The sequence below is a fragment of the Antechinus flavipes genome, chromosome 1 (genome assembly GCF_016432865.1).
Source record: "Antechinus flavipes isolate AdamAnt ecotype Samford, QLD, Australia chromosome 1, AdamAnt_v2, whole genome shotgun sequence".
In the NCBI taxonomy this organism is placed as follows: domain Eukaryota; kingdom Metazoa; phylum Chordata; class Mammalia; order Dasyuromorphia; family Dasyuridae; genus Antechinus; species Antechinus flavipes.
Window position 1 is genome coordinate 194,515,453 of NC_067398.1, and position 26,744 is coordinate 194,542,196.

Below are 26,744 nucleotides of genomic sequence, written 5' to 3' on the forward strand. Positions count from 1 at the left end.
TTGGTCAGACTGTGAGACTCTTTCTAAATAGGACAGGAAATCTTAGGATTTTTGGCTTTTATCAAACTCCTTTATATTTTTGTTTTGTTTTTATCTTGTTTTGTTTGTTTTTGTTTTTTCCTTTCCCTCTCTTTTCATCCCATATCAGGAAGATTGCCCAATAATTTAAATGGTGAAAGGTCCTTTGGAGCTCTCCTTCTTAAACTGTGGTTCATGGCCCCATATGGTTCTCATAACTAAATGTGGTGATTGCAAAATTATGATTAGTTATCAGTAATATTTGATTTGTATACGTATTTTATGTATCTATATATCTGGAGTCATGTAATAATTTCTCAGGCAAAGAGGAGTCATGAATGGAAAAAGTTTAAGAAGCCCTGCTTTAGAAGATCATTAGAACCTTGCCACCAAGGACTGGCATATGATAGGAACAGCATTTTCCAGACAGAGCTTTACTGATTTCTTCCCCCAAGCAACTTAATTAGCATAGTTTCCCTAAGGCAAATTTCTTACAATTGAGGCAGGATCCAGCTTCCCTGGGGCAGTTTTCTGGCTTGGGGGCAGACAGTATAGCTGTGGTCTCTCAGACTTGGTAGATGCCTGAGATCATCAGAGTTGCCATACTTTGATGACATACTGGTCTAATGAAGTCAGATGAAGACAATGTGGGCCATATCCAGAGAACCCATATACCACTGTAAATTTGCTCTATATCTTTGCTCTATTTGGACCTCCCTTGTTCAATGGTAGTGTTTTATTTCATTCCACTATCAAACTAGAACTGAGAGCATTCAAACTACAAAACGAATAAAAAATATGAGAGTTAATCTATTGAAGTAATCTTAAGATCTATACAGATGGAATTAAAAAACAACAACTTTTTTTCCTGAGGCAATTGGGGTTAAGTGACTTGTCCAGGGTCACACAACCAGGAAGTATTAAGTGTCTGAGATCAATTTGAACTCAGGTCCTCCTGACTTGAGGGCTGGTGCTCTATTTATTACACCAACTAGCAGCTCCTCAAAACACTTCTTAAAGAAACAAACAAAATGGTTTGAATAAATAGAATGATATTCAGTGGTTGTAATTGGACTATGCCAATATAACAAAAATAATGATTCAATATAAATGTATAATCTAGTACAATACCAATAAAACTATCAAGCTAGGAAAATAAATTAAAAAAAACTCATTTGGAGGAATAACAGACTGAAAATGCCAATGAAAATAGGGAAGAAAAGTAAAAAATGAAGAAGGGATAATATGTTTAGATTTCACTATGTTATGAATTAATAATCATAAAATTAATTGGTACTGGTTTCAAAAAAGAATCAGTGGAATATATTAAATAAACAAATATCTGAACCAAACAAATGTGATTTCTAAGTGTTTAATAAACTTGAATACATAAATTATTTGAAGAAAATAATAATTGCTAGGAATCTGGAAAACAGATATCACAATAAATTCAAAATGGATTTGTAATATGAATGTTGAAAATCTGAAAAAAATTAGCATAGAATCAGATCATGTACCTTTACAAGTATGCCTAGAGGATGAATAAGCTTAATCAAACAAAAGATGTACAAAAATAAAATGAGTAATTTTATTGAATAAAATTAAAAAGTTTTTCCCACAAAAATTAATGCAATTAGCATAAGACTGGGGAAAATCTTTGTATCAAGTATCTCTGATGAAGGTCTGAAAGCCTATATCTATATCTATATCTATATCTATAGATATATAGTAGAAATATATAAAATGAAAAGCCATTCCCCAATACAGCAAAAAATATAAAGAATTTTCAAAAGAATTACAACCTATTATTAAGTCCCCTATTGAACACTGCTTCAGATATCTAACATTAAGAGAAATACTAATCAAAACAACTCTGATGTTTTATCTCACACCCAGTATATTGTGAAAGATTTTAAAAGATGGGAATATACTATAATTAGTGTTGGAGGGACTGTGGAAATATGCATTCGTTTAACTATTGTGGAAAACAAAATGCTTTGCACACTTTCAATGGTTATCAGCTGATTTAGTGTCAGCTATTTCCTCCTAGATGTTTACTGCTGATGGCATCACCAACTCAGTCAAGTGAGTCACAGATAACTAAAAATTAAACATGTTCTATAATTCCGAGCAACTTTAATTCCTTCCCCTTAACTGGGCATGATTATTCTTTAATAAAAATATCTGACAAAAAGAGAGATAGCATAGTAAAAACAATAATTACAAAATGTGCCCCCATAAACTGGGATACACTGTACAAAAATACATGTAATGTCCATGGGACAAAAACTTAAGCAGACTGGTCTGAGTTACTTTATAGGGAATAGATGTGGACAGTGCTACTCAGTTCCTTCATCACTAGTGAGTTCTTTCTTTCTATGGAATTTCCCAATCCCTTTTCCCCTGCCCCCCCAAGATCTCTGATAGGCAGGTTGCTTAATTTGGACTCCCACAATCTGCTATTCTCTGCAAGGGAATTCTTAATGAACAGGGCTCTTCCTAGAGTCAATAGCCAACTCTCTTTCTTTTGACTAGAGAGCAAACTCCTTAAAACTGCATTTGGCTTTGAGTGAATGTTTCTCAGTATCCACATCTATCTGGAATACAGTGTCTTTATTCTCCCAGCTGTTTATTAAATTCTTTCAGACTGACTCTCTAACTTCTGAATGGGATGTCTTCTTTCAAACAAATACCTCTGACAGTGGGGGTGGGAGACTCAGGATGAGGAGGAGATGGGGAAGAGGAGGTTGCAGGGAGGAGAGAATTCTCCCTAAGATGAAGAACTGGGTTCTTTCCTGATTACTAACGCTTGCCATAACTGCCTTTAATTGCTAACTGTCTCATTGCCCTCAGTGATGTGGTCAATTTTTAGATCAGTCAACTTTCTGGGGACAGTGAGGAGTGTGTGTGTGTGTGTGTGTGTGTGTGTGTGTGTGTGTGTATGTGTGTGTATTTAATGAAGAGGATGACAGTATTAAAAAATTGTAAACACATTAAAACTTCATCTGTTACTTTGTCACCTAAACTGGATAAGATATCAGGATCTGACATTCAAGTTTATGTAGATTTATCACTTTCACAGATTTCTGTATTTTAGTCTCAGAGTTTTGAAAGCTGCTCATGTACACAGAATGCTTAAAATAGAGTAATTATACAAAGTTTAATCTCACTAAAATAAAAAATGCAAAAAGATTCCAAAAAAAGATGAAGTGTTTACAATATTCCTCCCACCCTACAACTTTTTGGATTATGTGAAGTATTATTACATAGGTATCAAGGTGGCACAATGGATTCAGTGCCACTCCTGACCACAAGTCAAGGAAGACTCATCTTCCTGAGTTGAAATCCGACCTCGGCACTTACTAGTTGTGTGACCTTGGCCAAGTCAGTTAATCCTGTTTGCTTAGTTTCTTCTTCTATAAAATGAACTGCAGAAGGAATTGACAAACCTCTCCAATATATTTGCCAAGAAAGCACCAAATGAAGTTATTTATGAAGAGTTGAACACGATTGAAATGACTCAACAACAAAAAAGTGTTACACAGAAATTTCTGGACCTGAATTTTGGAGGTAATCTTATTTGTACCTTCATTTTAAGGATAATTATTGTGCCATGCTGGAGGTTCTTAGCAAATATATAAATTATTTTTGCTTAAATGTTATCTGCTATAAATACCTGTTTTTTTTTTTTTTTCCAAAAAAACCAACTGACCAACCAACCAAAGGAAAAAACAAAAACAAAACCCAAACCTCTCAACTTCAAGGAAAGACAATAGGTGTCTTTAACTTCTTTTAAAGATGTATGTATACTTATATAAAAGTTCTTATTAATCTAGAAAATACATATATTTGCTTTGTGAAAAAGCAAGTTAAGCCATTTTGTAGTATAAGAAAATAGGTATCATATTAGTTATGCCAAAACAATTCATATGTGATTATTCATTAGTATTAATACTTCTTATGAAGTATTATAATACCTTATATATTATATAAGTATTATTATACCTTTTTATTAAGGTTAATGTATTAATTACTCCTATTCTCCTGAGACAAGCTTTTTTTAAAGTCCTACTTTATAAAGAAAATTTATATGCAGAAAATATATATATAGGTCACATAACTATATATAACCTATGCAGGATCATATGGTATATCAATGAAAAAGGTAATATTAATGTAGCTTAAGACCTAAATCTGCCTTAAGATCAACTATTAAAATTGATAGCACTCCAGGACCTCAAAGAGAATGAGCAGTTAGGCCTAAGAAGGTTATAGGGTCCTAGATTTAGAGCTAGGAGGAACTTTAGAGTTTATTAAATACAGCACCCTCATTTTGTAAATGAGGAAACTAAAATTGAGGACAGATAAACATCTTGCCCAAGGTTGCAGAGTTAATAAGTACCTGAGCCAGACTTTGTGACTTCAAGTATGGTACTCTATCCATTATGCCACTTTTTCAATGATTTAAATACTTCTCTTATATTTGGTTTCCTAGTTTCTTTCGGTCCTCTCTTTTTTCTTTCTCTCTTTTTCCTCCTTGCCTTTCTTCCTTTCTTCTTTCCTTCTCCTTCCCTCCTTCCTTCTTCCCTCTTCCCTCCCTTTCCTTTCCTTTTTTCTTTCTCTCTCTCTCTCTCTCTCTTTCTCTGTCTCTCTTTTCTCCTCCTTCTCCTCCTGTTCTTCTTTTTCCTCCTCCTCTTCTTCCTCCCTCTTCTTTCCCCTCCTTCTCCTTTTCTTCCTTCGCCTTTATTTTCTTCTTTCTATTCAGACTCAACTTTTCCTTCTCTAGTTGTACAGAAATATTTTGGAAACATATCTTGGGTTTCCTTTCTTTGTATAACCTTTTTTTTTTTTTTTTCCTATTAGGCCTTTATTCACACTAATTCTTAAATATGAAATAATTGAAAGTATAAGAAAAAGGGCTGAAAACTTTTTATTTTTGCAGCTTGGAAAAAGCCAGAATAAATTTTGAGAGTAGAAATGAAGTTTTTAAAAGTTAACCTTCGAGATGAATCTATTCTGTACACATGCTTTAGAAAGATTCTTTGAACAAAGTGTATAATGATGTAAATGAAAAGGTCACTTAAAGGAAGTTAAACTATGAATAAATGAAATACTGCTACTAATAATTTCAGTGAACAGATCTTTCCTTCCAGCAGAGAGGCAGAGAACTATTCTGGCAGAATGTTACATATTTCAGTAGATAAAGTCAACATGTTTGTTGTTTTAGCTTCTGTTTTTCTTTTGCAAAGGATGGTTCACATTTAAGGTGTCTGTGGGGCAACATATAAAAAAATCACTGATGTGAACACAAAAAAATTACTAAAATTTATTTTTCAATTTAAAATATTATTTTAGTATTTATGGCAACAAAAGTAAATGCAGAGAGATGAATCAGATGTTAACAGTTGTCCTAAAGTGAAACTCTATTTCTTTGACTATATAGTAGTTTATCAGCTGAAATTCAGATGAAGTAGTCTTTCCATGAAGATGGATAAAGGAAACATAGACTAGTAATATATTCTGAGTTCCCACAAAACTACTAAGTGAAAGGCTGTGAAATAAGTTCTTGGTTAAAATCAAATGTTTCTGTCATTTTTTTGGGTGGGTCAGATTTTTTTTTTGCTTTCATTTGGATTTATGTTCTTAAATGATACAGTTTACTATAGAGGTAATTTTTAGTAATCAGACATTTCAAAAATAAGTAAAAAGAAGCATAGTTAACTCCCTTTTATACTTCACATATATTTCTTAGACTTATTCAGAATAAAAAGACTTAATGAACAGATCCTTAACCCCATAGCCCTAAGCTTCTGAGGCACAGAGAAATGGCTTCTAGGAGTGGCACTTTCATAAGAGTTGCTTCTCATTTTTGAAGTCTTAATAAGAAGCTATAAGAATAATGGGTTCTACTATTAATAAAATTACCTCCCACAGATTACTATCTTCTTTTATTGGTAGAGGCATTAGTTCTACTAATCAAAATAATGATTGCATAAATAAATTATTTGATGAATTATATTCTTAGACATGCATAATTTAAATATTGAACTTGCTGGATGACGTTTTAATTTGAAAGGGGTTTATTTTTGGGATGAAAGGAGTGGGAAAGGGGAGAGATGAGTACATTTTCTGTATATGTTTTAAAAGTTAAGTGCTAGCATTTTTGTGAGATACAAGAATTAAATAAATATATAAGAGCTCTGTCTCATTATGACAAAGTAGATTGTTTTCCCTTTTGCAATGGCCATTTGAGAAAATGTCAGGAAAGAATATTTTATTTAGAATTAGAAAACCAAATTTCTATTCTAAGTCTGTTACTTATCGTGCTATCTTTGGGGAATCTTTATAGATTGGTTGAAATGGTCAGATAATTTTTAAGATTCTTTTAAGCTCTCAATTTATTGATTGATAACATAGTATCATAGATGATTTGGTAAATGAAAAAACATTTATTTTCTGTCATAAAAACAATGAACTTTATCAATCATATTTTAGGGAAATGAAACATTAATTTCAGGATAAAGGTAAAAACATAGCATATCATTGGTTTATACCAAGGAAATCTCCTATATTGCGTCCCTATTAGGAAAGAAACAAGATTAGAAATCCCCCAATCTTAAATTCCTGAAGAAACAAGATTAGAAATCCCCCATTCTTAAATTCCTGATGAATCCTGATATCTCAAGAATGCTGCTGGGATTAGGGAGGGATTCCTGAATAGAATAATTAACAAGGCCTAAGTTCCATGTGTGGGTGTATAGAGCCACACCACATAATTAGGTCTCTGAATATAGAAGAGATTCATGAATTCATTCTCAAGATCCGTACTATCTTCATTTTATACCAGCTTTTGCCTATGACTCAGGTATAGTTCTGTCTCCAAGTTATTACTACTGTAGTTCTTCCCCATTCCTTTAGCCCTGGTCTAAAGAGTATATGCATGAGGAAATGTTGATGAATAGCTGACTTGGGTAACAAAATGACATCTGACTTAGACACTTTCCCTTATGTATAGTCAACATAAATATATGGATGTTACTTACTTTGGAATACTAAAATGCCATTCAGTATAATTTTGCATATGAACTATATGAAATAGAAAACTTTGCTAATTTAATATGGTTTGGTTAATTTTGAACTAATGAGATGTGGGATGTTACATTTATTCTTTTTTTTTTTTTTTTTGTTATTGAACAGAATACTTGGTCTAGAAAGCAATTTAGAATTGGGTGGGAAAAATTATTTGATTTTACCTTTAAGTCGGTGATTCCACTATTGTCCTCAAGGTGATTACTGGCAAAAAGAAAGTTCAAATATACACCAAAAGAGTCATAATATCACTTTTTAAATGAACAAAAACTTGGAAACATCTGCATTTATTGGGCAACGGCTGAACAAATTATAGTAAATTTAGAGGTTTAGAGGCAGAAATGACCTTAAAAGTCAACTATTACAACACCTCCATTTTACAGTTTGGGAGGCCAAAGAGACCAAATGATTTGTGTAAGGTCATATAGATAGAAAGTAGCAGAGCTGGGATTTGATTTCAGATCCTCTGGTTCTAAATCTAATGTTCTTTCCATAGTAGTATACTGTCAGTCATGGGTGTAATAGAATACTTTTGTTATAAGGAATTATGAATTTGAGGAATTCAAAGAAATATAGGAAGAATTTTGTGGGCTAACAGAATGTTAGAAAACAGTACCCAAAATATAAATGAAAACAACATTAAAACATAAAAAATTTGAACAGTATCATCATTAACTTTAGATTGAGGAATGAATGATGAAATGGAATTTTCTCTTCTTTGCAGAAAGGCAGTAGGAACAGACATAGAATGTCAGATTTGCTGCTAGGCACAGTTACTTAGATATTTTACTTTTTTTTTGTATGAGATGATACTCTAGGAGGACATAAGGAATGTATAATGTAAAAAAAAAAAAAAACCCAAAAGAATAAATTTAAAAAAATGTGGAGATCTTGGCACAAAAAGTATAAAGCCCTATGCACAAGGATTACAATTCTCAGATCTCAAATCTCAGATGTGGCACTTGAGTAGTGCCAGAAATGTCAAAAATCCCTTTCATTTTGCCAGTCTCTTGTAATTGTTTTTAGCACTCCTAGAACAATTATTTGTTAGAATTAACTATGTATATATAAAAACTGTTGCCCAACTAGAAACAGTCTTGTTCTCCCACATAAATTACTTAAGGCATTACTTGATGCATTACTATACTATATTAAGAAATTTGTACTTCTGAAGGAAAATAGTCTCCCTTCAGGATTAGCCTTTCATAATGACAGATTAGGCAGCTGTCTATATAGTATGAGGAGTATCAGTTGGAAGTCTTTCCTACTCCAAAATAGAAACAAATAAACAACATATACAGATACAAAATATCTCTAATAGGCTACTCAAGTATAAAATTTCATTGTTTTTAATTAATTCCTTTTGATTAAGGCATTAATTGGGCTGTCAAAACATAAATATCTTTAAAGGAGGAGGTGTCATATTAAACTGTTACTATTCACAGATGCCTTAGAGTGAATTACTTTATCAGAAGTTTCCCTTGCTCCCCAAACTACTTGCAATCAAAAGGAAAGGCAGATATAGAACTTAAAATTTAGACGGTGTAAGAGGTTAGAGTCCCAAACTGCAGGGGCAAGTATCAATAAGACAAGGTAAGAGAACAGAAAGGATGCTCCTATAAGATAGATATAGTTAACTAGTTCAACTTTAATCTTACTCTCATCAGGGCAGCTAGATGGCATAGTGCAAAGAGTACTGGAGTCAGGAAAACTTGAATTCAAATTTGACTCACTTTCCTCATTTGTAAAATGAGTAGAAGAAGAAAATAGCAAACTACTCCAATATCTTTGCAAGAAAACCTTGAATGGGATCATGAAGAGTTGGACATGATTGAAACTGAATAACAACTAGTCTCAAATCATTTACTCTCCTATCTTATTGATGCTTATGCCTTGCCAGATTCCAAAGTTTTGATTAATTATGTTTCTCTGTTCCTATTCTTTAAATTAACAAATATTTATTAAGTAGCAACTATGTGTCAGACACTGTACTGAATGCTGGTGATGCAAAAAAAAAAAAAAAAAAAAAAAAAAACCCAGAATTTTTCTACATCTCAACGAAATCACATTTTAATGGGGGAGAAAATCAGAATATACAAGATAATTATAGTGAGAAAGTAATCTTTGAGCAAATAATTTTAGCAGCTACCTACTTTGCAGTTGGTATGGTAATGATCAAGAGAAGCTTCCTAGGAGAGGTAGCATTTGAGCAGAGATTTAAATGAAGTTACAGATTCCAAGAGATGGTAGTGAAGAGGTAGAGCATTTTTGGCATTGGCAACAGCTAGTGAAAGGACATAGAGAGACATGAGTGTTATAGGAAGAAAAGCAGTTGGTTAATCAGTAAGCATTTATTAAGTGCCAACTATGTGCCAGACACTACATTCAAAAAGAGACAAAAGATAGTCCCTGTCCTCAACCTAATAGGGAAATAATAAGTAAACAAATGTGTACAAACAAGCTACATGCCAGATAAATAGGAAACAATCAACAGAGGAAAGGCATTGGAATTAAGAGTTATTATAAAAGGTTTCCGGTATAAAGGGAGATATTACCTGGGAATTGAAAGTCAGGGTAGCTTGGATCAAAGGAAATGCATAAAAGTAAGAGATGGAATATCTTATTGTGGAATAGCATGGAGGCAGTGTCACTCTATCAAAATGTATGTGCAGGGACGTAAGGTGTATGAAGATTGGAAAGATGAGTGGCTAGTTATGATAGGCTTTGAATGCCAACTAGAGAGTTTGCATGATTTTTGAAAATAATAGGGAACCACTAGAGTTCATTGAGTGGGAAAAAGGAGTAACACGATCAGGTATGAACTTTAAAAAATCACTTTGGAAGCTAAATGAGGGACTGATTCAAGTGGTAAGAGACTTGCAATAGACAGATCAACCAGCAAACTATTGCAATAATTCACTCATGAGAAGATGTGTTTATGTGAAAGTGGTGATAATGTTAGAGGAGAGATTACATTCAAGCAATGTTGCAAAGATAAACAGGCTTGGGAAAAAATGAGATGGGGTAAGGGAGAGTGAAATATAGGGGAAAAATCAAGTGTAGGTTAGATGGGAAGAAACTGAAGATTAAAAGTGTAGCAACAAGGTAGGGCAAGGTTTAAGTGGCTTTATGTTGCATTAGCAGGTAACTATGCCCTGGGATCCAAAAGACCTAGATTCAGGGCAGTTAAGTCCCAAAGGATCTTAGGAATCAGTGGCAGGATAGACAGTAGGACTTGGAGACAATTACAATTGATCACTAACCTAATCAATAATTAATAACTGCTAATAGTCATCTAATTTTTTATCTAATCAATTAATTAGAATTAACTATTCCCATCTTTTTAAAATGTGTCCATAGTTACTATCCTGATTAGTCTCCTCATGAGTAACCTTCTAGCTGCTGAATCATCCTGATTGCCTCATGTAAGAAGTGGTGCTGAAGATAAACTTTGAAGAATGCTAGAGACTTTAGAATACTTTATAGTTTATAATAGACTTTATGATAAGTCTTCTGTAGTATATTTTCAGGAAAATTTGGGTTTAAATCCTGCTTCTAGCAAACACTGGGTAGTTTTTAGTGTTCTAATGCTATAAGATTATATACAGCCAAGAAGGTATAGCCCTGCATTGGTAACCATAGGGTTCCTTATCCTTTTTTGCAAATTAAGAAACAGAAGAGGTAAAGTAACTTATTCGTTTGTCATATAGGAAGTAGCATAATGGATATCTAAATTCTGGTTTCCTGATTTCTAGTCTAATGCCTTCTAACTCTAATATTTTATGTCTTTGTAGCTAATAAATGTAATTTAAAATGATACAATTAAATTGAGTTAAAAATTGATATATATGAGCTGTCCTTGATATATGAGATGTTACAGTATATTTAAAATGTCATAGATGTATATAAAACATTAGAAGTCACTTAATCCAACTCTCCCATTTTACAGATGAGGAAGGAGAGTCTTTAAGAGAGGTGGTTAAGTGGCAAAGCTGAGATTCAAACTTACAACTAGGAAATGCAAGTTCAGCATTCTTTCTACTGGATCACACTGCTTTCCCTGTCTTATAAAATTAATATTCTTCAGGATTTCTATTACCTAATTACTTTATCAAATGTTACATCTATCAGATTATAGGATCATCTTGCATTACTGAAATGAAGACAATTCTGATTTATGAGTCATTAGGCAAGAAATAGAAACATAGTTTTAGTTGTTTTTGTTTATACTCAAAAAGGATGGGAGGAATTTGAGATAAAAAACAAATATACTAACATATACTTATTAAATTGTTTGAAGTACCTTTAACTAAAAGAAGGTTAGTTAAAGCATAGATCTTAAGGGGTTTAAAAATATCTTGCAGTTTGAAGAGGGAAAAGATTAAGTGGCAAAGTTTGTTTACCCTGGCAGGTAGGCACCTAATCAATGCTTGTGGATTGAATGATTCAAAGACTCAAATTACACGTGTCAGACCAAACCTGATGAAATCCATTTAAACAAAATTGTGGATATTTATAAGATGACCTTCTTTGAATTTGAAATATAAACAATTTATCATTTGGAGATCATAATATTTTTGTTTGCTTCATATTCAGTGGGAATTGTCATAAGATATAAGGAAACATTAAAGAATCTAGATATATATAGTGACTATTTCTGATTCTATTAGCCTAATTTATATGCAATGTTTTCTATGTACATTTACTACCATCATCATGTTTAATGTGACCACCCTTGTATTTCAACTTTATTTCTCTATTTAAAAGAAAATGCATTTTTTAAAAAGAGAAATATTATATCTTATAATATCCAGGAAGGGCTAAATATATTTTTCTGTTAGTAGAACTATGTTATTCATAAACATGCCTTGTTTACATTAAGATAGCTGAAATAAGAAAAAACTTTTTCCCCTATAAAACTTATTTTTCAGAACAATTTCCCCAATTTCAAAAGAATCAGTCTGGTTACAAAATGGTGATATTACTCAAAAAGGCCAATGGCATATACTTTTCAATAGCTGGGAATAAAAAGTCCTAGATTTAGTAGATAAAGTCTTATGTAAGTACTTATGGCAAATAATGTTTCCTAATGTTATGTAGATGACAATGGAACAATTGGCCTGGCCATCTCTTACCCCTTGCCTTTAAAACAGGACTGACTCACTTTTTTTTCTTATCGTATATCTCTTTTATATTTTTTAATGTGTGTAATTCTTTGTGGGTAATATGTTATAACTTATTTGAGTGTATCATGTGTCTTTACATTGTCCTTTAATTTTGAATTTTCAGAGAATGGCATTTTTGATTCATAATTCTTCATCCAAATAGTCATGCTGAAAAGGTGAATTTCTGTTTCAGGGAATACTTAAAAATACTGCATAATTTTACAAACATAACCTATTCTGTTTTCTTTCTCCTATTAAATTTTGGATCTAGTTTATCTAGGTATTTGCAGAATTTAAATAGATATATACATGAACCGATAAATTAATTCTTTGGGCTATGAGTTATTCTTTATCTACTTAATCACTCTGGTATTGGGAATTAAAACTTTTTGAATGATATATGTTTCATTTAGGAGGCTTTGCAGTAATTAAGGCTTAATTCAATGAGAACAGATTACTTCTGAGGATTTCTCTACCTATCAGAGATCCCTATTCCACTTGTTCATGTCACCTTTAACAAACATATATTTTCATGATTCCAATCTCAAACAAGATAGTCTTTTTCTATCAGTTATTCAAACCAAATATTACTAAAGAATCCTCTTGAAAGGGAAAATCTTGATGCTCAAGAAAGAAGGAAAACACTGTGATTTTCTGACTAGCTAAGGAACACAGATTTAAGCTTGCACAGTCAATTTAGAAAAACTAAGTAAAATATATTACTGTTCTGTCTTATTTTTCTATGTTCCAGTAGAGCATATTTTAAGATAAGATGAATATTCTCATTTCAGAACATTGTTCTGAGCATATTAAGTTCCTACTATGTGCAGAGTAATGTACGTAGGGAGACATAAATGCATATATCATTCTTGATTTCAAAGGGTTAAAAGTTAACCACTAAGGTAAATTTCTATTTTTTTTTTTTAACAGGAAACCTTTCCTAACTCCTCTTAATTATTCCCTCTGCTAATTATTTCCTTATATCCTAATATATAGCTTACTTTGTATTTATTTGTTTACATAGCATCTTCCCAAACTCCTTAAGGTCAGGGACTTTTTGCCTTTTGGTATCCTCATTGCTTGTACCTGGCAGACACTAGGTGCCTAATAAATATTTACTGATTAAGTGAAGAAGAACATTGCAAATTGGGATCATGGAAAGCTATACTTGAATTAGACTAAAGGAATGGTATAATTTTACTTTCTCTCTCTCTCTCTCTCTCTCTCTCTCTCTCTCTCTCTCTCTCTCACTCAGCTAAGAGGTAGAAAACTCAGTCATATGAAATAGTATGAGTAAAGCACAGAGGTGCCAAAGTGTGGGATGAATTTGAGACATGTGGAAAAGAGTTGGATGAAATCACTTTGGAAAGAAAGAGTGAATTGATATTATGGAAAGCTAAGCAAAAGTGTTTGAACTTTATTGTAGGTCAGGTGAAGAATTCTGAACAGAGAAATGACATAATTAAATTTGTGAATTAGCAAGGTAAGTATGGCAGAGGTGTGAAGGATGATTTGGAAAAGGGATGATGGGAACAGAAAGAAGGGACATACTGGGGAGAGAGTGTGGAGATAAAATCTACAAGTCTTGATAATTGATTGAATATGAAAAGTAAGGAAGAAGAATTTAATATGACTCCCAAGTTTCAAACTAGTAGTATCACTGAAAGAAAAAAAAATGTCAGAAAGAACAGATCCAGGATAGAAGAGAAGAGGACAGAAACAGTATTTAGATGATCTGTAGAAAAGGGACCAAAGAATTGGAGGGTATGTTAAAAATGGGGAGGTTAGAATACTCAATAGGTATTTTGGGTAAGCTCCACCTGCTTAATCAGAAAAGGGTACAAAATCACCTACCAATCTTTTCAATTAAAAACAAAGTGTATTATAATATCATTAATATCAACTTCAGGGTAATGGATGGCAAAAACCCCATAAGTGTAGATAAAAAGGGGATTACAATTATGGAAAATCTGACAGAGAAATCAAAAGCAGAATGAATGACAGAAGCATTTAATTTGAATAGAACATATACTAAACTAAATATGAAGCTAAATATAATATTCATTTAGAAGTATGTTTTCAGCACAAAACCCAGAAGCAAGAGAGCTAAAGCTGTAAGTTAAAAAAACAGGAAAAAAATTATGTATGTCATGACTTTTTAGAGATTGAATTCTCTCTAAAATGTTGTGATAAATTACATGGAGAAAAGCTCTTTTTCTTATGTACTTCATAGAAGGCAGAAGAAAATACTCACTGGAACAAACCAGCCTTGCTCTCCTTCCTGCTGAGAAATTTTGCCGGTTTTATATCTTCCCAGTCTTGCTGTAGTTCAGTCATTAGGCCCTTCTCGGGGAGCTCTGCGTGTTCTCTGAATGCCTATGGCTGGCTCCACTTCTTCTTTTTCTTTCCCTCTCTCCCTATCCTACCCTATAACTCAACTGAAATTAGCAACTCTCCACCTCCGCGCCTTCTTCACAGTCATAAAACTCTTAGAATTCTTTGCATCCAAAGGAGAGTAAGTCTTTGTCTGGGTTTAACTGGGACAAGTTTTCATTGGTGCTACTGGTTGAACTGAGTGTTGAAGTTAGAGAGCGAAGGGGAGGGCAGATGAGAAGTGACAGTTTCCTTCCCCAACCCAAGAGGAGATGAAGAAAAAAAAAAGAAAACCTGTTCAACAAGTCTTTCTGGAACAGGAAGCATTGACTAGGGCGTTTAAAACAGTCGACTGACAAGTCACAATATGTTTAACTCTTTAAAAAATGATTATTTTTTTCTATTAATGCTATGAAATGAGAAATTCCAACTTCACCCACTATACGTGACTACAGGAAATGAATAAGGCTGAGTGAGGTTAAAGTAACAACAGAGTTTGCCAAATTCACTGTGTAGCTCTTATTCTACAACTTAAATTATTCAAACAGGATGTTGCCTCATTGAGTACTGCCTCCTCATTGCTTAAACAATAGATCTGCTCAGTTTTTCATGTGGGAATGACATAGGTAAAAAGAAATTGCAGTCACATACGACTGCCTGGTTAACTCTTCCGTACTGGGTAAAGGTGGGTATTTGAAAGAGATTTGAAAGGAAAATTAATGTATCTACCTTTTCCTTACTTTTTTTCCCCAGAAATATTTGATGTTTCTATCACCATTAAAAAGGGGTTTTGGAACTGGAAGTATATCCATTTGTTATTAAACCAAATAAAACATCTATCAGATAGTGTTTTCTAATTTTTTGTGGAATAATAAAGGAAATTATTAAAATTAGCAGTAACAGTTGCTTTAAAAACTTTCCTAAAGTAGGGAATAACAGATAAGAGAATTTTCCCTCCTCACAAATAGTCACTTTGATGCTTGCAAACATTTAAAATATTTTAAGTTTATCCATTTCTCATGCTGTATTTTACAAGAGAGGCAAGAGTAAAGTTAAAGAAGTATTATGTAATAGCTGAGACCATCTCTCAATTCTCCTCTTTTAATTGCCAAAGTTCCTCTCTTAATTTATTCCAGAATTGAGTAGCCTGCTTTAAAAAAAAAAGGGGGGGGTGGGTTAAGGCTTATATTCTCAGCCAATCATGAGAAATCTTCTAAATGTTTCCAGTTTCCTTTATCCAATAGACAAGTCCTAGAATCTTTTCAAGGAACATACTCTTTAAAATCTAAAAGGTCACAGATTATTCAATGTCTGAAAAGGACAGTCTGAAATGTTTGCCTTCATGAATGAATGAATTAAAAATTATTAAGGTTTATATATATAGACATATAAAAATTATCAAGTATTATAATACAGATAGGATAATAGTGGACAGGCAACCATATTTTGAACTGGAAAGTTCCAGGGATGTTGAGTAGAATGGAGGAAGAATCAATGATTCTGTTGCTTATTTATGTCACTTGATCTCTCTGAACTTAACTTCATTATCTCTTTGAGGGATCTGACAAGTTTGTTTTTAAAATCCCTTCCAACTTTAAAGATATGATTCTGTGATTATAATTCCAGAACTGGATAAGGTTAGGGTAGGAAGGAAAAAAGATATCCATTGATCCTTAGAAACTTGAAGAAAAACTGTAGTGGGCAACTGAGAGAGCAAAAAACCTATTACTAGAATAGTCCCAGGGGAAGATTTAGTAAGTGAAAGTGAAAATAATTGGAGTGATTGGGCTAAATTATACTTCACAAACTCTTATATTCAAGACATAGGTAATAAATGACAATGGAGGATTGTGAATCCAAATCCTTTCACTAAGAAGCACATTGGCTAGGGAGGAACCTGAGAGAACTGAAGCTTTAAAAAGAAATGAATGAGACTATTCCCGAATGATTGATTTCTTAGGAAACATTTTAATTTATTAGGGAGCATTTTATTTATTCTATTATTTATGTATTCCTCAATCATTTAACATATATAAAACTGTTTTTTTTTTTTTTAAATAAAGTGTTATCTTTTTTCCCCCTGTGTATCACTACTGATGTTTTGAAGCATTTTGCCCCTACTTCCATTCCTCCCATAAGGTCTCTGGTTATTTATTGCATGACTTGTGGGTTTTTTATGAACACATATATTGTGTTATAGCAGAACCAGAAGTTTTTTTTTCCTTCACATAACCTAAATTTTCCCCTTGTAGGATCAAATGAGTTTCTTTTTCTCTCTCAGTTCATCACTGATGTTGCTAAAAATTCCACTTTTGTATCATTATAGATTCTTTGATCTTAGGAAATTAATACCTTTAATAGATAAGATGGTTAGATACTCATCTAAAATAGCACATGAGTTTTAACTACCATGCATGAGTAGTCATCTCTTCACTTGGGGTTTTTATTGATGTCTTTTGTTCTACAAAACAAAATCACTATAGCTTTTCCCAGTAACCCTCTTAGAAAGACATATTATATAAGAAATATTATTTTTAAAGACAAAGAAAAGAAAAGAAAATGAGGAAAAATCATCACAACTCATAAATAGATTGAAAAAGTCCAAAAATATCTAAAATGTGCAACACTCCTCTCTCCACAAAGGGGTGGCTTGGAAGTGCCCTCTTCATATATCTCTTTATTTGTGTCATGCTTGATTTTTATGATTTTTCATGGATATCTATTGTTAATTTTTTTGGATTGTATTTGGTGAATTGAACTTTTTCCTTCTTTTATATGGCATATTTAATCATATCTTTGCTTTTGAATAGAACCACTATGACTGTAAACCAGCTTCAGAATAACAGACAGAAATGTTTAAGTAATAAGCAATCAAAATGTCTTTTTTTTAAAGATAATTTTTTAGATGGAATAAAGATAACTTAGGTACTCAAGAAAAAGTTCTCAAGGTTTGAGGTTTTACTAACTTGATTTTTAAAAACTTTTACTAAAAACAACAAGCCTATATTTGTCAGTAAACATTTCAGAATAATACCAAATAAATATTACTGTATAATTATTGCCTATTTATATTCTTTTACTATACATAATAAAATTCGTCTTTCACTACATCACCAATAAGTATCACTTCAATTTTTTCTCATATGATCTTTAACATTAAGGTCATGTACCCATTTAGAATTGGTTGTGGAATATGATGTTAGGTATATAAGGTAATATGATCTAAGCCTAATTTGTACCATACTGCTTCTCAGTTTTCTTAGCAGTTAAAAAAAGTCAAATAGGGAATTCTTTCCTAAGTAATTTATGTTTTCTTGTTTATTGAATCACTGAGTTCCATTGTTTCTGATTCTTTTTTGTCTGTTCTATTCTATTGGTCTGCCTCTCTCTCTTTTTGACTAATGCTATATAATTTTGACAATGGCTATTTTATAATATAGTTTGAGGTCTGGAAATGCTAGTTCTTCTTCATGCTTACCTTTTAAAATGATTTCCCTTGATCTTCAAGATATATTACTTTTCCAAGTGGATTTGTTATTTAATCAAATTCTACAATTCTCTTTGATAATGTGATTAGCATAGCATTAAAATTGTAAGGTAACTTAATTAGTATTGTCATTTTAATTATAGTCCAACCATGACCACAGAATATTTCTCTAGCTATTTATTCCTTATTTCTTCAAGGGGAATTTAATATTTGAACATGTATGTATGTGCATATGTATATATATGTATACATATATAATGTAAGTATATATATTGTGTGTGCGTGCACTTTGGAAATTGATCTTCAAATATTTTATACATTTTATAATTAGTTCAATGAAATTTTTTCTTCTATTATTGTCACTTGGATTTTGCTATTGTTATATGAAAATGTTATTGATTTTTGAGGGTTTACTTTATAGCCTGTGATTTTGCTGAAGCTATTATTTATATAAATTAATATCTTTACTGATATATTAGGATGTTATAAATAAACTCCCATGTCACCAGCAATTTGGGATATAGCTTTCTATATCTATCTACCTATTTATCTTTCCTGATCATTACACATTTAATTTCTTTTTCTTGTCTTATTGCTTTGACTAGCATTTCTAAATTATAACAAATGATAGTAGAGAGAGTAGGCATCTTTACTTGTTCTACTTCCTTAAATGAGTGTTGTATTTTGTTGAAGATTCTATATCTATTGAATTAATCATGTGGGTTTGAGTATTTTTTCTTTTTAACATGATTATGTTGATTCTTTTCTTGATGTTGAATGAAACTTGCATTCCTATTGTAAATCTAATTTGGTGACAATGAATAATTTCTTGTATAATTCACTCTAGTCCATTTAACAAAATTTTAAAAAAATATTGAATTGGTTTTCATCACTGATATTGGTCCATAATTGTCCTACATTTTATTCTTTCATGGTTTTTGTATTTGGCCTATATTTATCTGATAAAAGGATCTAGACAATGTGGTTTCCTTTTTAATTTTTGAAAATAAATTTGGTACTATGAGTAATAATTATTTTTTAAAGTGTTGATAGAATCCTCCTGTGAATTCATAAAAAGTAGGCATTTTTTCCTTTGGGAGTTCCATTAAAAGCAGTTCTATTTCCTTTACTATGGATAGATTAGTTAATTTTTCTTCTTGTTTGGGTATTTTGAATTTTTGAATATATTCCTTTATTTCTTTTGTCTTCTCAATTTTGTTAGCATATATATACTTAGTAATTTCTGATAATTAATATTATTTCTTCTAGTTTTGTTGTGATTTCACCCTGTTCCTTTGCTTTTTTGTTGATCAATTTTCTGCCCCTTTTCTTTTTTTTTTTAATAAGGTTGACTAAGAATTTGTCAATTTTAGTAATCTTTTCAAAGAACCAGCTTTTAGTTTTATATATTATTTCATTTTTGTGCAGTTTATTTCTTCTCTAATTTTTAATATACTTTGTACTTATGTTAGTGTTATTTATATGACTTTCTCATTCTAAGAAGGCACATTCAGTTCATTAATCCTCTCCTTGATTATTTTCTTAATGTATATTTGTAAGTTTATGATTTTCCCCCTGAAGACTGCTTTAACTTTATCTCAAAAAATTTGACTTGTTTCATCATTAGCATTTTCTTTTACATTAGCATTAATTCTTTGATTTGATTTTTGACTCACCCAATATTTAGAATTTCATCATTAAATCTTTGTTTGAGTCTTTGTTTCTTATTTGTGGTCTCTGAATGGATCACTATTTTTAAAATTATGGTTCATAGAACATGTTTGATATTTCTACTTTTTTGTATTTCCTTGTAATATCTGTGTAGCTTAATACATGGTCAATTTTTGTTAAAGTTCTATTTGGTGTTGGGAAATTAAGATAACGTCTTATCAATCTCATTTAAAAATGCAATAGGTCTTGTGGGCCTAATTTCTATATCAATTTGTTCAGTTCTAGATCCTATTTGTTAATCTTTTTGTACATTTTTTTCCTCCCAAATTAGGAGAGGGACATCAAAATCTCCTGCCACTATTGTATTATTGCTTGTCTTTTTGTAATTCAGATATTTTCTTCCTTTATGAATTTATATGCTATGGCACCAGGAGTAGAAAATTAATTACGATTTATTGTTCCTGCTTCTTTTTGCCTTACTGTAATTTCCTAGTTTATTTCTTTTTATGTTGGGAATGTTTATTTTCGCTTTGACTAAAGAGTAATGATTATTACTCCTGCTTTTGTTTGTCTCTCATTTTTATTCCTTTTCTTTTTTAAAAGGTGTTCTTGTAAGCAAAGGATTGTAAATTTTGTTTTCTTAATAAATTTGTCATTATTTATGTTCACTTTTAGAATTATGAAAATGTTAGCTTTAATATTGTTCCCCCCTCAAAGACAGTAATTTGTCTCTTCAGTTATTTTAGCCTAATCCAGGTGGGATTTTCTAAGATTCCGTCTATGATGTTTTTTTCAGGTTTGTTTCTCCATCATCATCATCATATCTTTTGGCTTACTTTTGCAGCGTCATTCATTTCTTTTTATATTTTTTAGAGAAAAATCTCTTTATTATTATTTTGATGTTGTTTTGTTGTTAATGCCATGAATATCCTTCTTTTTATTTTTCTGGGGTAAAAATTTATTTTATTTCTTCTGCCTTCCTCAATTTTTCTTTTTCTTTTTTTTTTTTTTTATGCTTTGCTTATATTTCTCTTGTCTTAGATGTTTATAAAGGCAAAATTCACTCAGATAGTTATTGATTAAAGCTCAGTTTTACATTTTTATGCATCCTTAGTTTCCTTGCTCTTACAAATACATCATTCCATTCCCTCTTGTGATTTCTGGTGTGATTAGAATAGTCCTGATTATTCAACTTTCTTTTTCTTTATATTTGAAGGTCTTTCTTATGATTGCTTGCAGAATTTGTTATCATTGGAATTATTTAATTTAATCACTGTATGTCTTGGAATTTGCATCACAGGAATTTTTTCTTCTGGAGGGATTCTGAGAATTTTTTAGAATTTGTTTTACATACTCAGAAATTTGGGGAAGTATTCTTGTATTATTTTTTATATTATGGCTTTCATAATTCTTGATTTGTCATGTTCTTTTGGGAGACCTGTGATCTTTAATTTATCTCTAAACATTCTGCCTGTGAGTTCAAGATATTTTGCCTTTATAAAGAATATTTTAAAAATTATTGCTTTTTGCTTCTTTTTCCAGATTATCTCTCATGTCTGTTTTCTTGCATCCCCAATCCATTGTTTTTCTTGTCTTTCTTTGCAACTATGGATTTAATTTTTTCTGTTTTGACAATCATTTTTCCTATACAACTCACAAATTCTGTTTCCATAATTGTTATTTCTTTCTTAAAACATTCATATTCTCTTGAGAATCTTGAGAATCTCTTCTTCATCAAGTATTAAATTCATTTTCTGTTATCTCATAATATTCGTTCATAGATGTCTGGGATCATTTATATGATCTAGAGGCCTTTCTATAAATATCTGTTTCCTTTTTATAAGTACTTCCTTGTTGTTTGTGTTCAGGGTGTTTAAGTTTTATTTTGAATTCTCAGTAATTTCAGTTATTTTCCTTTGTCTTCCAATATTGCCCACTTTCTGAGTAATTTTCCTTTGATAGCAGTTTCCCTGAAGGCTGGACCTCAAAGCTTTTTCAGCTTCTTCACATATCTGGCAATTTACATTTAACTAGCATTAGTTTCTGCCACAAATGATTTCTAGGTTGATAGAACTATATCTAGCTGGATCACAGTCCCTTTTACTTCAGTCCTGGTGGAGTCACATACATATTTGCATCTTATCTCTCTTTCTTTCAATATTCTGCTGAATCTACTTCTAGCACAGATTACTGCCATGTTTCAGTTCCATCCAGAATAAATGTCTTTATTATGTAAAACTGAAAATAATCATCATATATAATCTTTCATGTTGTCCTTCACTTCTGGCAACTAAGTAGTACAATGGAGAGATCACTGGATCTGGAGTCAGATAGAATACAGTTCAAATTTCTTCTCAGAACTTGTTAACTTTGTGACCCTGGGCAAATCATTTGACCTCTACTTCAGTTTTTTTCCTTTGTAAATTGGGAATAATAATAGCACTTACTTCATAGAACTGTTCTGAGGATCAAATGAGATAATATTGGCAAAACATTTTATAAACTTTAAAGTCTCATAGAAATGTCAGCTATTATTGTTGCTATTCTTTTCTATTTATATTCCCAAGAGATTATTCTCCTTTTAGTTTTTTAGTGAGCTTTGCCACTGTGAATTCACATTTTTCTATTCTGTCAATTAGTTTTGTTGTGCAGGTCATATATTATGTTTCCATAATTTTTCTCCTTCACAAACTATTTGGAAACATTCCTTGTCACTTGAAAATCAAGTGTTTCATGGTTTCAAGAATTTCTTGATTCAAGAGAATCATGGTTTCTCTTCATCAAGTTTCTCTTCATTATTTCCTTTTATTTTGCAACATTTATTCAGATATTTGGATTTCTTTAGATGATATTCCTTTTTGTTAGCATCTTTCCTTTTGATTTATCTTCTTGTGCTTAGGAAACTTTTGTGCTTTAATTGAGCTTTTCCTTTTCTGAGATCTTTGGCAATATTGTTTTTTTTACCTTCTATTCCCCTAGGTTTTATTTTCTGATTATCTCCTTTGATGGCAGTTTCCTTGAAGGCTGAGTCTTAAAGCTTTCTCAACCTCTTTGCATACAGGGCAATTCACATTTTACTGGTCTCAGTGTCAGCCCTAAATGACTTTTAGGGTGACAGAACTGCATCCAGTTGAATTCTAATTCACTTTACTTCAGTCTTGTGAATACATACAGGGGTTGACTTTCTATTTTAGTTCCTTCTTTTTCTCAGTTCTCCGAGTCCTCTTACATTACAGATTGCTGTCATGCTTCAGTCTCCTCCAGAATAAAATGGTCTTTTGGCTTTCTTTGGAGAAGAGATTGTGTTAGAGAGGAGATGCTGGGTTTAATACTATTTCAAGGCAACATTTTAGGGAATAGGGATTAGTTTTTTCTGCTTCCATTTCATTAAATTGCTACTTTGTTAGACTTCTTGGTATTTTAAATTATGGAGACAACCAAAATTGCTTTATCTTGTATACATAATTCTGATTTTTATAATATTTAAGAGGTCCTGAAGATGAGAGATAGTGTCTATTCCTCTGTTTGGTTGGTTCAGCCATAAATAGCTTTCAAACATGGTTCAATTATGCTTTTTAAAATATAACAACACAATGTATCCAAATAGAATGTGACTGAGAAAAGTGGGAGTCAGTATATTCAACAAAAATACTTTAGAAAAGTTCCATTAATTTAGCTTTAATAATCCTTCTAGTGCAACTTCACACAAAGTAGCTCTTAAATATTTTCATGGAGTAACATTATTTAAAGACGTGATAGCCTTTGTTTTTCCCTTTTGTTCTTCTGTTACCAGCTTAGAATTATTCTGATTGCTAAGTATAATGTTAATATTTACAGTAAAAAAAAAAATAACATCAGTGATAGATAGCTGTAATGAACAGGAAACAATGTCAGTATTTCTGGATAATTTTGAACATATATTGGAATAATTATTTTCAAGAAATTTTGGCATATATTTTAACAGTGATTGTCTTTTTCTTCTTTTTTAATCTTCCAGTTACTTTGACTTTAATAACTCCTGATGTCTGAATATAAGGTGATTGCAGGTAGGGATTGTCTGATTATTAGTATTTTCTCAGTCTATAACATAGTGCCTATTATATATGTGATAATTAATTTCTTTGTTGATTGATACCATTTATTTAGTATATTAAGAAGCTGTTCCTCCTGCATTGTGCTTTAATAATACACAATGATATTTATATAAATATGTATATACATACATATTATATATATCATTTTGAAATTTAAAACACTTTCCCCAAGTCTTGCTATTATCAGAGATTAAATGACTTGCTAAAATTAGTTAGATTCCTTAATTGGTTGTAATTGTATATAAAACACAAGAACACAAGATGAGATAGTAGAAGAGGCAATAACATTGCTTTTGAGACTGAACTTTTTGCTTTTTTTTTTCCCCCTAGGGTAGAGAATGAAAGAATCTTAGAGTAAAAAAAAACAAAACTGGGGAACCTTCAGTTCCAGAGCTCCAGTGGTACTTCATGGTTATGTGAGGAGGAATAGTCTGATATCTCTCCCATGCAAGATAAAATTGTTGTTCTTTAAGATATTCAGAGCATTCTTGAGAACTGGTTGGCTCAGTGGACTAAAGGTTCAAGCTTTTTACATAATTTCCTTTTCATCTGTGTACAAAATACACAAATAATTCTAGGTACTTTCTCTGATATTTGGTTGGTGGAAAATGTTGGTTAATTTAGGTAAGAGATTTTGTTCAGTTCAATCAATTTGAGGTGTGCTGGATTGAATATCCTTTTCCTGCTGTGGATAAGTAAATCTTTTGTTTACTCTTGAATGATCTCCCAGTGTCTCATATTATTCTAATAGGGACACTAATATCCCAAGAGCCTGGATCAGACCTGAACCAGAACAACTGGTATAATTTTGCAGGATTGGAGCATAATAAGCTCCATGAAGAGGAGAATGAGTAATTCAGAGGAAGGTGTGCTTTATGCGTCTGGTGGATTTTTGGTGATGCTGTTAAAGATGATTGCTCTCTATGAGTTCTTCCTTGTTCTCCCATTGGATTTCTTTTTAATCAAAACAGATTTTTCATCATTAAAAAAGAACAAATTAAGAAGAACTTGTTATGATCTGCCCTTTCTGGAACTGGATGCCTTTGTTCTACTGATAGTTATCATAATTGTCTCAAGGGAGATCTACTGAAAAAATATCTCTCTTATATAGATGAATACTATTTATGTGTGAATTGGAAAAGAATTGTTGGGTTTTAAAATAGCTTGTTGGAAATGTTAATGCAATAAAACAAGGGTCCTTTAGTTCAATTAATTGTATTTGGACAAAGCCAGCCATTGAGGAATGAGACTACAAACCATGAAGAACACCAAGAATGGAAGAATACAAACCAAAGTAGATTATCTAATATTTGTACTGAAGGAACCATTTGCATTTTATTTTTGAATATGACATTTGAAAGGCCAGCTGGAATTTTGCCACAAGGAGTTTATTGTGATATTTTTGTATAAGTCACTGGGGAAAGCCCTTGAATAGACAATACTTAATTCTCTCCACAAAGCCCAGAGACACTTCTGGAAATGGAATTATAAATAAATGAGCTTAATTAGCTATGGACAGTCATCAGTTTAAAAACTTTAAACTTTTGCCTCCTAACTGTGAATCTTTCCCCTTTCTTTCAATCACTGAAGCTTCCAGTGAGGGACTCCTGAATAATTCAGATCCTAAGAGGATTTCCCCAACTCCAGTAGAAATGCTTATTGTTTGCATTTGGCAAATACAATTCATTTACTAATCTAGAAGAGTTTCTGGCTTTTTGTTTTCTTTTCTGTTTTGCTCTATATAGCTCAACAATCTTGGGATGTACATCCTTGTAATCATAGCAGCTTTTGGAGTTTAAAATGGATTGCTCAAAGGTTTGACTGGCAGCAAGAGGAATTTCCTGCTTTAAATAGGATAGCCACTAATAGGAAGGGGGATCCAAACGCTAGTGTGATCCTTTGGAATTTCTCTATCTAATGGTACAATTCTCCTCAACTGTGATGAATTAGTGAAAGTTAGTGATGTTCTGGTCTTAGGCACTTAGTATCAGTACTCACAGCACTTTTTGCCAAGCACAGTATAGCTTTATGCTTCTAGTGGATTTTTGGTGATGCTGTTAAAGATGATTGCTCTCTATGACAAATTTGGGAAGGGGAGGCTTGAGGGTAAAAGGAAGAGTCAGTATTGAGTCAAAGTTGACTAAAAAAGATTTAAGTTAAAAATAACTTGAGAGACAGTATTAATTTAGAGCAACAAGGGGATAAATCACAATTTGAAAAAAAATTTAGGCAGAAAAATTATAAAATTAACTGTCATAACTTTTATGTGAAGGTGTTAAACAATTCAATGAAATGAAAAAGTCCTTAGAAACCAAAACTTAAAAATTTGTTGCTCACATGAAACACATTAAAAAAAAAAGACACACACAGAATAAAAATAAGGGTACATAATAAAAAATTTCTATGAATCAGGTGAATCCAAAGGAAGGAGACAAGTGCAGTAGGGGAAAATCATCTACAGAAAGTCTGATAATATCTCTTACTAAGTAACATCATTGAAAATATTCCCTTAAAGGACATCTCTAACAAGATATTTCCTGTTCATATGTCGAAGTAAGATGAATTGAAAGATGCAAAAACAAAGATAGTCATCTAACTCCTTTTTTTGGTTTTGTTTTTGCCAGTTGACAATGTTTTTCACTTTATTATTTTAATTGTATTTTATTTTTTTCCAGTTACATATCAAGAAAATTTTTGCATTCATTTTCACAAGATTTTGAGTTCCAGATTTTTCTCCCTTCCTCTTTCTTCTTCCCTTTTTCAAAATAGTAGTCATTTTGATGTAGTTTATATAGTTGATATAGTTTATAGATGTAATACAAGTAATATCATGTAAAACATTTCTGT

At 31.8% G+C, this 26,744-nt stretch overlaps 1 protein-coding gene across 4 annotated transcripts in view; it reads right to left on the bottom strand.

Moving 5' to 3' along the window:
• GRAMD2B (GRAM domain containing 2B) overlaps positions 1 to 26,744 on the bottom strand; it is a 64,647-nt gene that overhangs the window by 32,890 nt on the left and 5,013 nt on the right. The window contains exon 1 of one of the 4 annotated variants that reach the window (XM_051994695.1): positions 14,527 to 15,069. The exons of the other annotated variants lie outside the window; for them this stretch is intronic. Coding sequence (XP_051850655.1) covers positions 14,527 to 14,609 — 83 coding nt within the window. The 5' untranslated portion in view covers positions 14,610 to 15,069. Of the gene's footprint in view, positions 1 to 14,526; positions 15,070 to 26,744 lie in introns of those variants that run through there. 4 annotated transcript variants of the gene reach the window in all.